We start from the raw sequence: 14,361 nt of genomic DNA, 5'->3' as shown, positions 1-14,361 counted from the left end.
AACAGTTATCCTAGATAGTGCAAGCAAGCAGGAAGCAGCAAATGTTTCTTTTGGGCAGCAAATTCCATTAAGAACTGCATTGACTGATCTAATACACGGTGGCAAACGTACTGTAAAAAGGCTGAGAAGTGAAGACATGGCAATGCAAGATACAGAAATGCCAAGTACAAGTGCAGACACAGGTGCAGGTCCAAGTAAAATTGAAAGTGAGGAAGAAATGGAAATAGATAATGTTAGGAGATCAGAAAGAAAAACGAAAGGTCAACCACCTCAGAGATTCACATTTAATGTAACACAACAGAATAATGAAACAGATGAATATCCAGTAGAATGGGAAAAAGAAGGACCAATAGATAAAGAAACAATGGATCTCATGTGGAAGTTTTGTGTTGAGGAATGAAATATAAATGTATTATCAAATAAAAGTGAACAAAAATGACTCTGTAAAACTTGTGTGAATAAAGAAATAAAGAAACAAGAACTGAATTGAAAAATGTAAATAGAAACTGTAAGAAAACAAACCATGTACTGATATGTATTGTAATGAAAAGTTAATATTGTAGAAATGTAATAATGAACAATGAAGTTTTGTAATCTGTGAGTCTCAGGTGGGGGCTGTTGGTCAGTGAAGCAGGCTGTGAGACTCACAGACAGGGTTTTTAGCAAGGAGAGTGAAACCTGAAGCAGAAGGGTTAAGCTGTGAGAACAAAGCGCCAGGTTTGCCAAGGTCAGTAGCTGGCTGGGAAGCCTGATAAGGTGGGATGTTTGGAAAAGCTCAGTGTGGGGGAAAAGCTGTCTGTGAAGAGAACTGTGTCTAATGTCTTTGCCTAGTAAAGACTCTTACAAGAAACTTGCCTGGCCTGGCTTATTCCTGTTCTATGCGACTCTTGGATTCCATCCTTGTATGATCTATACATGCACACGCAACAGGCGGCAACTACCCTGTGGAATTCCCTCCCCTTAAATAGTAGACAGGCGCCATCTCTGTTATCTTTTTGGCACCAACTGAAGACCTTCCTCTTTCAACAAGCCTTTTAAGTAGAGACCTTATCCCAATCTGCATCTGTGCTGGAATTGTCTTTTGTTTTTAAGATGTTTTAAAGTGCTTTTAATGTTTTGTTTGCCGTCCTGGGCTCCTTCTGGGAGGAAAGATGGCATATAAATTAAATTAAATTAATTAATAAACAAATAAATAATGCCTTCCTGAGTACTGGCCTCATGGCTCTTTCAGCATGTCTGACTTTACCTCTTTGTAACAATAAACCTTACGTTTCCTGATTCTTTCAACTACCAGTCGTAACAGACCAGTTATTTCTGTGCATTTGAAACTTCAGGAGATGCAGCAGAGAACTGAAATGCCAGCAAAAGGCACTCAGCTAAATCAAGGAGATCTTGATTCTCGGAAACTCACCTGTGGTGGGAGGGGCTGGGCTGCTGGTGGGGATGGTGGTGGGGATGGAGCTCAGCAGTGTGGATGATGCTGTTGTTTCTTCTATGATGAGAAACGGCATTTAATCTTTGGCTGCAGGGATGAGCAATACCCTTTCCCAGTGAGCAGTCTCGCTGCTGCATTTTGCACCAGCTGCAGGATCTGGACCAAACTCAAGGGCAGCCCAATATAGAGCACATTACAGTAATCAAGCCTGGAGGTTACCAGTGCACTGATAACAGTGGTCAGGCTATCCCTGTCTACAAATGGTCACAGCTGTCTTAAGAGCCGAACCTGGTAAAAGGCACTCCTAGCCACTGAGGTCACCTGGCCTTCTAGCGACAAAGATGGATCCAGGAGCATCCCCAGACTATGGACCTGATCTCCCAGAGGGAGTATGACCCCATCCAAAGCAGGCAACTGACCAATTATCCAAACTCAGGACCCACCAACTCATATCACCTCTGTCTTGCTAGGATTCAGACAGTTTATTGGCCCTCATCCAGTCCACCACCAAGTCCAGGCAGAGGTCCCTTGGTTGCACGGCCTCTCCCGATTCAGATGTTACAGAGAAATAGAGCTGGGTATCATCAGCATACTGCTGACACCTCGCCTCAAATCTCCGGATGACCTTAGTTTTATACCACTTTTTTCCCAAAGGCGTTCAGACTAGACACATAGCAGATCTCCAGGAGAAGGGGTAGTCCCCTAAAAGCCTCTTTATTCTCACCTTTGCTGGGAGGGGTTGGGCTGCTTGTGCTAGTGGTGGCAGCAGAGCTCACAGTTGTGGGTGGTGGAGGAGTATACCCTGTGATGAGAAACAGCAGTCATTCTTTAAGCTTAAATCCCATACTAGTCTGAGGTTCAGGGGAGAATGAATCATTACTCATCTGAACCTCAGAGATACATGTTGCATTTGCACGCACACAGCCAGACTGAAGACGCTTAGGGTAGTATTCAATAAAATATTCACACTCGCACAACAGGCTTCCCCCTTCTTTCCCCCCTGGATGCGCCCCACCCCCACATCTGCTCTGGAGGTTGAGGGCAATCCCTAGAAGAGATTGGGAGTGCAGGGGAGGAGAGGGGGAGAACATTCACCTCCGCACTACACTGGACCGAATGCAACCCTTAGTTTCCAAACATGTTCAGGTGAGGGATGTGGGAGGCTTGTAAGAGAAGCCAGCACCCTATGCCTTGTGAGATGCCCCAATTCTCAGTCTTGTACATGGCTGGTCATGCATGATGGGACGAAGGAGGAGGAAGAGGTGGAGGCATCTTTGGGAGATGGACACCACATCACAACCCAGGGCGGGCTCTGAAGAACTGACAGCATCATCAGCATCATCAGCATCAGCATCTACTAATTTATATATATGACTTAATGCCAAAATAGGCTTCTAAGTAGTTTCTTTCTGTACTATATTTTTGTAAGTGTCATGCTACCTGTGAATACTTCTGCCTGCACTGAAGTGTTCGCAGGTAGCATGTTTCTTACCAGCCAGGAGAGGCAAACCTTGCCTGCAATGGTGAGGCAAGGAGGAGGAGGCAGCGACAATGACAAGAGGGGCAGCAGGCCTAGTGGGCGGGCCTAGCAGGCAAGTGAGTGAGCAAGTGAGGCAGCAGCAGCAGCAGCAGCAGCAGCAAGGCCATAAGGTAAATGGAGGGGGGTTGGAGACCCCTGGAGAGGAAGGGGTGGTTTGGAGACCTGTGGGGGTGGTGGGGGTGGTTTGGAGACCCATGAAGAGGGAGGGGGGAGGTTTGGAGACCCGTGGCAGACAGGGGAGGTTCGGAGACCTAGGGGGAGGTTTTCAGACCTGTGGGGTGTGGGGGACCCTTGGAGATGGATTCAAAGGGGTAGGTTTGGAGACCTCTGGAGGGGGAGGGGAGCCTTGGAAGAGGAGGAGAAAGGTTTGGAGACCCGTACATGGGGTTGATTTGGAGACCCTTGAAGGGGGAGGTCTGCAGACACTTGGAAGGGGCAAGGGGAGTTTTGGAGTCCTGTGGCGGGTAGGGGAGGCTTGGGAACCCATAGATAGGATAGATTTGGAGACCCTGGGAAGGGGGAAGTTTGGCGATCCAGGGAGCGGGACGGGGCTTCGGAGACCAGTATGCATGCGCAGGGTGGCTCTGGCAACCCATGTGTGGTGGGATTGGGGTGGGGTTGGTGAGGGGGTGGGGGATGGCTAGGGGCACCTGGCAGAGGAAGTGGGTCAAATGGTAGGGGGTAGCATGGAAGAGGGGATGGAGAGATGGCTAAGGGCCTTGGCAGAGGAGGTGGGTGGAGACCTTGGGGGTGCTGTAGAGTGGGGTGTAGGCAGGGCTGGCGAGCAAAGGGAGCAGGGGTTGCAGCCCTGAGTACAAATATACAAACCAGTTATGCAACCATTAAAATATAAACATTTACAATTAAATTACCACGGGTGTTTCTCTCTCGCAGACAAATACCACAGCACCATCAAAAATATAAGCCACTCTGGGAAAACTCAAGGTTCTGTTGATGATCTCCCTGGTTCCCACGCCATCCCACGCAGGTCTCACTGAGAAGCTTTATTGGTGGTGGTGGTGGTGGGTCCTTACCTGGGCAATATCCCTCTTCTATGGTGATGTCATCCACAGCCACGTCGCTGCGGAAGTCTTCCCCCCGCACGCCTTCAAGGATTATCTAGGGAGAAGAAGCATCTCCAGTCAGTTTCATGGCTGGACAAGACTCAGGCGCTGCTGTCCACACCTGCAGGTGTGTCGCCCGACTGGTCTCCATTACCTGCACGTCTTCTCTGTGAGGCACGCTGACTTCACCTCTGAGCCACTTGTTTCCCTTGTTCCCGGACTGAGTCCAGATCAGCTCAGGGGATGCACGATCAAAGACCGCATACACACGCAGCGCCATTGCTTGGGCCACGCCGTACATGTGATACCAGAAGCGGAAACAGTGGGGTGTGGGGGAGGTGCAGATGGGGCTGGCCAGGTGTGTTGCATCCCCTCTATTGGCAGCATTGCCGTCTAGGTAGATGTAATAGCCCTCTGCAAAAGAGAAACGTGTGTGTTAGTGACGGACTTTTCTGTCACCTGATCGCTGCGAGCTGGTGTTTGCAATGCCATCCTTGGGCCATCTGCAGCAGGAAACAGGCCACCAGCACCCTAATCTGGCCGGCTGCCATCATTGCATGTAGAATAAGGTGCCTAGAAGGTGTCTTGGGGGGCCACATGAAAGTGGCAGATAGAGGGAGGAAGGTCCATGTGTGAGAAGCAGGCAAGTGGAGATCTCCAGGGCGAGAGACTGGAAGCAGAAAGGAAAGATTCCTGGGACAGCTGGGAGGATCTGACATATTCTGTGAGGGCAGGAACAGGGAATCAAGCACTGCCTTTGTCTAGACTGAGAATAGGTTACGTATTTGCACATAGTTTTTGGTATTGATGCACCCTGCTCCTAATTTCCCCCTCCCTTATTCCTTAGGTTGTTGCTATCATATATGTACTGTGTTTTACAGTGGTATCTAAGATTTTGTATTTTATTATATATTTTCTCTTATTTAATTACTTTAATTTTTGTATGGTATAGATATTATATTAAGTATTGGTATATATTGCTTGTTATATTGTATGCTACAAACCACCCTGGGGTCTCTTGATGAAGGGTTGATTGTGGATGTTATTTTTAAGATGTGAGGCTGAATTTATGTGAGTGCTTGCAGAGTGTGATTTGAGGCCTGTTAAAACAGTAAGCTTGAGTGCACTGGTTTACAATGTCTATATGTTTGATTAATGTGAGTGTTGATCTTGTAAGCGTAGGATTGAGTAAACTGAGTAGTATCTACTTTCAACTGTAGTTAGATGAAATTCTGTTTGCTATTGTAAGGCGGGCTGGCAATTTTAATAATATATATTCATTAAGAAATGATTTCATTTTCTTTTCCAATTTACCATATTTAAAAATAAGGTTGATCTTTCTTAACGTGAGTTTTGTTCATTTTTTGTTGAGGCCTAGGGGATATTTTGTTCTGCCTACTATGTTTGCTATGATTTTTCTTGTATTTTTTTGTAGTTCATTTTTATATGCGATGTTTAAATTATGTTGATACGAAAGAGGATGTTCTGTTATCAATTCTGTTTTATAGATTGTGTAGGGTTGTATTTCCTGTTCAGATGTTTAACCTTGTTGTACACCGCTTAGAGTTTCACTTAAATAGAAGCAGGATATAAATGTCCTAAATCAAAGAAATATAACTTTATTATTACTATTATTATTATTACTACTACTACTACTATTATTATTATAATATATATAAATAATAGTTTCCACGGCTGCTGCTCACTGCAATCCCTGGTCCACAGCCAGGGATCTCTAAGGCTGTTTGGGTCAAGCGTTTCATTGAGAGATCAAGGAGCCAACATGACTTTCTGCCCTCCTTCCCTTAGTGGAGACACTTCGATCCCTTTCTCACCTCCTGAGGTGTGGTCGTACGACGGTCCTGTGTTCGGTGAGGGGGTCTGGCCTTTCTGTCGTGTCCAGTCAAACTTGTCAGAGGCCATCTGCCTCCAGGAGCAGAAGTCCTCATCAAAGGAGCAAGAGAAATCACAGTGGCCAGTGGGATCTGAGAAGGCAAAACGGGAATGGTTGGTGTGCATCCTTGGAAGGCTCACTCCAGTGGGTCCAGGAGGGTTCCAGCTGCTGCATGCAATGGGCCAAAGGCAGTCTGTGTGGCACCCTTCCCTGGGCTGAAGAACCACTCCTGATCATCAGAGGCTTGAAGGCCACTGGCAGCCAAACCCTGGAGGGGAAGCCCATAAGCCGAGGAGGAAGGGGGTCCCCTCTGCATCATTCTGTCCTGCTGCAAGCTTCTCTCTCCCCTCCCGCCAGCAGAAGACCCTTGTCCGCCCCCTCCCTATCGACTGCATGGACCCACCTGGGAAGAGGATACGGCTGCTCTGGGGACCTCCCAGTTAAGAAGATTCCCCTTTCCCCGGGCAACAGATGGCCCATCCCTCAGCAGGTTGAGGGGATGTCCAGTTTCGAGCAGGATAGAGCTCCCTCCCATCTTCACCTCCCAGTGGGCTCAACTCTTGAGTGATGGACCCCATCTCAACATGTCCACATACCTGCCGTGTTGACTGGAGTGACTGTCCCTGGTGGGGCGGTGAAGGGAGGAGCTGGGAGGATGAAGGAAAGTGGCAGCTAAGAGATGCACCTCTCGGTAAATTAACTACCTAGCTTTCGACCAAGTAAATAATCAGTGCAAATTTGTGCGTTACCAAAACCTCAGCTGATGTGAGATACTGAAAATTGTGTTATGCTAAGCCTATAACCTGAAGCAAAAGTTCCCACCCATTGTGATGTAGGCCTCTTAATTTAGTGTTCATGAAAAGGCCAAGTCAAAGGAGCAAGAGGAATCACCCTGAAGCAAGTGCTGTTATCAGCAAACAAGTGAGCCCTACTCATTGTGACATTGTTCTCTTGTCTCATTCTGAAGGGAGGATATCCTTTTTCACCCCCTCTTGTACTAATGCACTGTTTCTCGGTGATTTAAACAGCCCCTGGCATTCTAGACCTTTATTTCATTTCAGCTGTACGCTGCTCATGGAGCACAGACTAGTGGCCATGTTTCTTCCACCCCACCTGCATCATATCTTGAGATTGCCTCACCCTTTAATATACCCAGCTGGTCACTGCACTCTGCAGGTGAGGGGCTCCTGCAGGTACCATCTCATCACGAGGTCCATTTAGCACAACATAGGAAGCGGACCTTTAGAGTAGTGGCACCAACCCTTTGGAATTCCCTCCCCTTAAAGATCAGACAGGTGCTGTCTCTGTTGTCTTTTCGGCACCTAGTAAAGATTTTCCTCTTTCAACAAGCCCTTAAAGTAGAGACCTTGCTCCTTTTGGGAGGAAGGGTGGGATATAAATTTAAAAATAAATACATAAAATAGAAATTAATATCCTCACAATAGCCCTTGGAGGCTGCTTAGGCTGAAATGGAGAATGGTGGCCTCACGAGCACCCAATCAGCTTTATAGCTGAGTGGATACTCCAACCCTGCTCTTTCCAGATTGGCACTGACCACTATGCTGGCCACTACATGACAGTAGGATTTAAGTCTGTTCCCTCTGGCAGCCTTTGAACTAACAGTTATGCAAGTTTGTCCACAAATCCATGGCTTACTTGGTTCTGGGGTTGCTGTAGGGGGAGATGATGCGGTGTAGGCATCTGGGGAAATAAACAAAATTATTACACATTGAGAGCTGGTCAAGATGACTTGCCAGTTCTTTTGTGCCTGCGGAAATCAAAAGGATAGCTTTGACTACCTCTGCGTAGCTGTGCCAGTTTATTTCATGAAGCTCCCACCTATGGCACAGCAGAACACAGTTTATGTGAAGAAGAGTGAGGGGCCAGGCATTGCTGGACATTAGTAGCAACACGAGTGTGATATAATCACTGCAAACTGATTGAAGGCCTCTGTGAGAAGCGGCCAAATAGATGTGCATATTTGGATGTCTTGTCAGAGTTGCAAACCAAGAGGCGAGTTGAGGTACACTTGAGTGATTAGCTCTGTTCGTGAATCTCTGCCTCTACTACAGGATAGTTTATACAAGGCCAAGTGATATTGTTAAGGTGTTGCTGCAGCTATCTCAGGAAATGGCTGCATGCTTTGCGGCAACCAATACCTGATTTCAGTTTTTCATCTCACACATGAATCCCACTCTCCTTTAAAATGTATTTGAAACTCTGAGTTTTTACTGCAACTAGATTTAAGTGACATCACAGGACTGGCTGTTCGGGTCTTCCACACCACTTGCTCTCTGTGATCTGGAGACAAAGGAACTCTGCGTTCTACTCTAAGGGTTTGGTTTTTTTAAAATGAGAACAGAGGGTAATTTCCAGGCATGTCCTGATATAGTCAGGACACTTCAATCACCTGCTTCTGTTCGGCAAAAATACAGCCATGGTCCTGCCGTAGATGGCACAAGATACGGCTGATTCTGCTGGAGACCAGGAACCCTCCACCTTTGGAATTTCTAAGCTCATCCGGGAAGCCAAAAGTCATTGAACTCCATCTCTCCCCTGCAAGGCCTTCACCTTTTCCCTGTGGGGGCAAAATCCAGCTGGTATCGCTGATGAGTATAGCTGATTATGACTTAAGCAAGCAAGATGTTATAACCCTGACTGATGAACCAGTTTATTCAACAGCAAGGATTTTTTTTAATTACTTGAAGACTTCGGGGGGGGGGTTGGGAGGGCAAATGTGGGTTATGAAAGGTATAATGCACTAACTGCTACTTCTCCTTCACCACCCCACATGTCACTAGGGCTTTGTTAGGAATCTCGGATGGCCCAGAAGCCACTGGCTGCACCCTAAATTCTCAGTCCAGCTCCTCCTAGTTATGCACACGTAAATTCCATTGACATCAGCAGGGCTTAGGCTGAAAGGTGCAGGATCACAGCGTTAAGAAATCCTGCAGTTTGTTTCTTTATAGACTGGACACTCTGGGCTCCCAAAAGGAAACCAGGCTAATCCTGAGGGTGGCTCCTGTTCTGGACCAAACAATCCATCACCTCTCTCCACCAGAGAAGCAAGTTCTGCCATTTGAATACATTATGCAGAGATTTGCTTAGTTTGTGCATAATGTATTCCTTTTGCATTAATCTGCAACACTGTTTTAGAAAATGTTGGACAAACAACTTTGCAGAAATGTTCTCCCTCCTCCCCCCCCCCTCAAAATATGGTAAGATGTTAATACAAACTCATCTCAGCAGGGCTGCAAACTTGTTCTTTTTCAAAGGCAAAAGCTGAGTTGGCTCAGATGCTGAATTCTGCAGAGAAAGTCTGCAGCTACATTCATCCCATACATTTGTTCCACTATTATTCCATCTTAAACAGTCATGTCTTCTCCCAAAGAATTCTGGGAAGTGTAGTCTGTGAAGGGTGCTGAGAGTTGTTATACCCCTGACAGAGCTCCAGTGTCCAGAATGGTTGAACAGTCAGCCCCTCTTCTGATGGTTATAGCTCTGTGGTGGGAATAGGGTGTCTCCTAACAACTCTCAGCACCCTTCATAAACTACACTTCCCAGGATTCTATGGGGGAAGCCCATAAAGTGGAACAAAAGTGGAATAAACGTATGGGGTGAATGTGGCCTGCACTTGCTTTGCAAGACAATCCTCAGAATATGCAGCTGCATTCTGCATGACTATCTGTAACTATCTGAATAAAAGCACAGCTGCAGTAGACTGACCATGTCTGCTACAAAAACACCTTGCAGACAGCTGTGGCTCCTCTTCAGGTAAGAAAACAGCCACTGAACAAAGTCTGTCTGACACAACTGCAGATAGCAAATGCTGACTCCAACACTCGCCCACAATTAGGAACCTTAGGCAGTGCCAAGGAATTCTGCCTCCGCGTGTTTCCCTACCCAAATGCAGTATTAAAAAAAAACCAGTGTCCAAAACATGCTTCCTTATCTGGCCTCTGGTTCTGTTCAAATGCTGTAAAGAACCCAGGAGGGAAAGGTGGGAGTTTCAAAGCATATGGCTCAGGAGCGAGGGAGGAAGGAAAGGAGGTACAGGACTCTAGGTTCACTGAAATTCAATTCTCCACATTTCTGCAGCGATTTGCAAATTTCTTTTTAAAAAATCCTCATGAAAATTCTTCAGCATTTTGGTGTGAATTTCTCCTAATGCACAGACATTTTGTATGTCATTTTCACTCATATATTCCTTTTTATGCACACTTTCCCCTAATGTATGCATTTTTGTAAACATTGGTTGGGGAACTGCACTGCAAAATATGAAGACTAATTTCAACGGATGGCTGCGTTTCAGTTTTCATACTGTTTCAGAAAGTGCAAATTTGATAGATTTAAATGTGAACTGAATCACATTTCTCCCCATCCCTAGCTGAGACTTAATCCAAACAAGACAGAGATGCTTTCAATTAGTAAGAAAGCTAGTCATGTTTTGCCAGGCTGAGGAGTGCTCCTCGTTCAAAACCAGGTTTCCGGTTGAGGAGCGCTGCTCTCCTAGATGGCCAGGTGGCACATGGAGCCATTAGTGTTTGTGCAGAGCTTTGGCTGGTGCACTAGCTGTAAACCTTCATGGATAAGGCAGATCTGTTGCTGTCTCACATGCCTTGGTCATACCCTGGCTAGACTACTGTAACACACTCTATGTGGGGCTGCCTTTGAAGAGGGTTCAGAAACCACAACTTGTATGGAAGGTCGCTGCCAGGCTGCTGGTCATTCAGAGCATGTTACTAGTTTATTATTCAATCTTCCTTGGCACCCAGTTGGTTTGTGAGCCCAGTTCAAGGGCATCTCCTTTAAAGCCTTAAATGGTTTGGGACCAGGATTTCTAAGGGGCCACCTGCTCCCACATAAGTTCCCCTGCCTATTGACATCTTTAGAGGGGGCTCTGACCAACATCCCTCTGAATTATGTCTGGTGGTGGATTTGCAGAACGGGGGCCTTCTCAGGGTTGGCAGCACCCAGGCTCTGGAACTCCCTCCTTTGAGAAGCCCACCTATCCCCTTCCCTGTTAACTTTTTGGAAGCTGGTCAAGACTGTCAAAGTTGGTCCATTTTCTCCTGATTTCCTGCTTTTTGTCTGGTGCCTGTGTCCTTTTGTATCTCTAGAAGTATTTTCTTGCTGCTCAGTCTTTAATGATACTATTCACTGCTGCCTTCATTTATTTCAGTAAGGATGTATGCCTATTTGGGTCACAAAGAGGCTTATACTTTTTAATATGTAAATATAAATAAGCAAAGAATACATCTGTCCATATCACAAACACAGTGGTGACTTCAAGGAGTTGCTGCCACACTACGCAAGTTCTCTGCCCTCACCCCAAACTGGCCCTCACTGAAGGAGGCCCTTTTGAGTACTGAGAAGTCCCTGTAACAGGGACAGGGGGCCCTTTGGTCCTCCAAATGCTGATGGACTACAATTCCCATCTTTCCACAAGCCTTTTAAGTAGAGACTTTATCTCAGTCTGCGTCTGTGTTAGAATTGCTTTTTAATGTGTTTTTAAAGCTTTTTTAAAAAAACAGATGTTTTTAAAGCAGGTTGGTGGCCCAGCTACAGCCCTATCTGGACAGGGATAACCTGCTCGAATTGCTCAACGCCTATTTTGCCTCCGTTTTCTCCCGAAAAGGGAACAGTGTGCAACCTTGCATCGGTAGCAATCTCAGTAAGGGGTCGGGATTGCAGTTCAAGATTGATAAGGAGATAGTCAGGAAATACCTAGTTAACCTAAATGAGTTCAAATCTCCAGGGCCTGATGAACTGCATCCCAGAGTATTGAAGGAACTTGAGGATGTACTCTCGGAACCTCTTCCCATCATCTTTGAGAAATCCTGGAGAACGGGAGAGGTGCCGAAGGATTGGAGATGGGCAAACGTCGTCCCGCTCTTTAAAAAGGGTAAAAAAGAAGATCTGGGGAATTACAGGCCGGTCAGTCTGACTTCAATACCAGGAAAGAGATTAGAACGGATAATAAAAGAGTCCATTGGCAACTATCTAGATGACAATGCTGTGATCTGAGGGAGCCAACATGGGTTTGTCAAGAAAAAATCCTGTCAAACTAATCTCATCTCTTTTTTTGATCGAGTCACTAGCTTAGTAGATGGTGGAAATGCTGTAGATGTCATCTATCTAGATTTCAGCAAAGCGTTTGACAAAGTCCCCCACGACCTTTTGATTAGCAAACTGGTCAAATGCAGACTAGATGGAAATACTGTCAGGTGGATTCACAACTGGTTGGAAAACCATACTCAAAGAGTGGTCGTCGGTGGCTCTGCTTCAGACTGGAAGGAGGTTTCGAGTGGAGTGCCACAGGGGCTGATACTCTTCAACATTTTTATCAATGACTTAGATGACGGGGTGGAGGGAAGCCTTATGAAGTTTGCGGATGATACGAAACTGGGAAGGATAGCTAACACAATGGAAGACAGGAATAAAATCCAAAGGGACCTGGATAGACTAGAAAATTGGGCTGAAATTTATAAAATGACATTCAATAAAGACAAATGCAGGATTCTGCATTTAGGCCATAAAAACAAAATGCACGGGTACAGGATAGGAAATACCTGGCTTAGCAGTAGTGCATGTGAGAAGGACCTTGGAATTGTAGTGGATCGCAAGTTGAACATGACCCAGCAGTGTGATGCTGCGGCAAAAAAGGCAAACGTGGTTTGGGGCTGCATAAACAGAGCTATAGTTTCCAGGTCGAGGGAAGTAATAGTCCCACTATATTCTGCATTAGTCAGGCCTCATCTGGAATACTGCGTTCAGTTCTGGGCGCCTCATTTTAAGAAAGATATAGACAAGTTAGAGCGGGTTCAGAAGAGGGCAACGAGGATGATAGCTGGTATGGAGAACAAGTCTTATGAGGAAAGGTTGAAGGAACTTGGCATGTTCAGTCTGGTGAAGAGAAGGCTGAGGGGTGACATGATTGCATTCTTTAAGTACCTGAAGGGCTGTCACATAGAGGAGGGTACATATTTGTTCTCTGCTGCCCCAGAGGGTAGGACTAGGTCTAATGGTTTTAAGTTGCAGGAGCGTAGATTGAGATTGGACATTAGAAGGAACTTCTTGACAGTAAGGGCAGTTTGGCAATGGAACCGACTGCCTAGGGAGGTGGTGGGATCCCCTTCGCTGGATGTCTTCAAGCAGAGGCTGGACAGCTATCTGCGGGAGATGCTCTAGCTGTGGATTTCCTGCTGTGAGCAGGGGGTTGGACTCGATGGCCTACAAGGCCCCTTCCAACTCTATGATTCTATGATTCTATGGTTTCAGTTGTCCATGCTCTGGTAACCTCCAGGTTAGATTACTGCAATGCTCTCTACGTGGGGCTGCCTTTGAAGACATTTCAGAAGCTGCAGCTTGTGCAAACTGCAGCGGCCAGATTGGTAACAGGGACCAGACGGTTCGAACATATAAAACCGATTCGGCCCGCTTGCATGTTTCCAAGCTCAATTCAAAAGTGCTGGTTTTAACCTATAAAGCCTTACACAGCTTGGGACCACAATATCTGATGGAACTCCTCTCCCAACACGAACCCACCCATACACTACACTCAACATCCAAGGCCCTCCTCCGGGTGCCTACACCGAGGGAAGCTGGGAGGCTGGCAACAAGGGAGAGGGCTTTCTCAGTGGTGGCCCCCAAATTATGGAATGATCTGCTTGACAAGGTGTGTCTGGCGCCAACACTGTTATCTTTTTGGCACCAGGTCAAGACCTTCCTCTTCTCCCAGGCATTTAGCATGTGTTTTTAAATTGCTTTTTAAAAATGTGTTTTTAAATTTGTGTATTTGTTTTTAATGCTTTAATTGTAAACTGCCCAGAGAGCTTCGGCTATGGGGTGGTATATAAATGCAATTAACAACAACAACAACAACAACAACAACAATAATAATAATAATATTAAAAATAATAAAAAGCATATTTATTTTAAAAAAGATGTTTTTAAATATGTTTTGTTTTAATATGTTTTTAAGGATGTTTTGTTTTAATACATTTTAAAGTCTGTTTGCAAAAAGTCCCACATTTAATCCCCAGTGGGGAGAGACTCTACCTGAAACCCTGGAAAGAGCCACTGCCAGTCAGTGTAGACAAAACAGCTAGATAGACCAAACTTGGATCCCTGCATTGAGCAGGGGGTTTGTCTCAATGGTCTTTTAGGCCCCTTCCAACTCTGCTGTTCTATGATTCTACCATCCTATGGCCTGACTGAGAATAAGGCTTCTTGTGTTTCTGTGTCCCTAGTCTATTGTGGCAAAACCAGCCAAGAGTCTTGTGGCACCTTAACTTTACTGATTATAATAATAGCTGTAATTAATTTGTTGTAGTAAGGTGCCACAAGACTCTGGGCTGTTTTCTCTCTAATATTCCCAGACGAAGCACATAGCGCTCCAGTGTTTTAAGCCGCACCACTTAGCACC

At 45.9% G+C, this 14,361-nt stretch overlaps 1 protein-coding gene across 1 annotated transcript in view; it reads right to left on the bottom strand.

Annotated features, from left to right (window-relative positions):
* The window catches only part of LOC133389626 (zonadhesin-like), an 83,562-nt gene extending 75,928 nt beyond the window's left edge, over positions 1-7,634 (bottom strand). The window contains exons 1-7 of the mRNA XM_061637632.1: positions 7,590-7,634; positions 6,530-6,580; positions 5,875-6,024; positions 4,194-4,453; positions 4,010-4,094; positions 2,160-2,237; positions 1,412-1,492 (exon numbers count right to left, since the gene is read on the bottom strand). Of these exons, the coding sequence (XP_061493616.1) occupies positions 1,412-1,492; positions 2,160-2,237; positions 4,010-4,094; positions 4,194-4,453; positions 5,875-5,962 (592 nt within the window). The 5' untranslated portion in view covers positions 5,963-6,024; positions 6,530-6,580; positions 7,590-7,634. The remainder of the gene's footprint in view (positions 1-1,411; positions 1,493-2,159; positions 2,238-4,009; positions 4,095-4,193; positions 4,454-5,874; positions 6,025-6,529; positions 6,581-7,589) is intronic.
* Between the last annotated feature and the right edge of the window lie 6,727 nt (positions 7,635-14,361).

This window comes from Rhineura floridana, chromosome 7, assembly GCF_030035675.1.
Source record: "Rhineura floridana isolate rRhiFlo1 chromosome 7, rRhiFlo1.hap2, whole genome shotgun sequence".
Lineage (NCBI taxonomy): Eukaryota > Metazoa > Chordata > Lepidosauria > Squamata > Rhineuridae > Rhineura > Rhineura floridana.
Note: the sequence above shows the minus strand (reverse complement) of the source record. Positions and strands in the feature narration are given on the sequence as shown.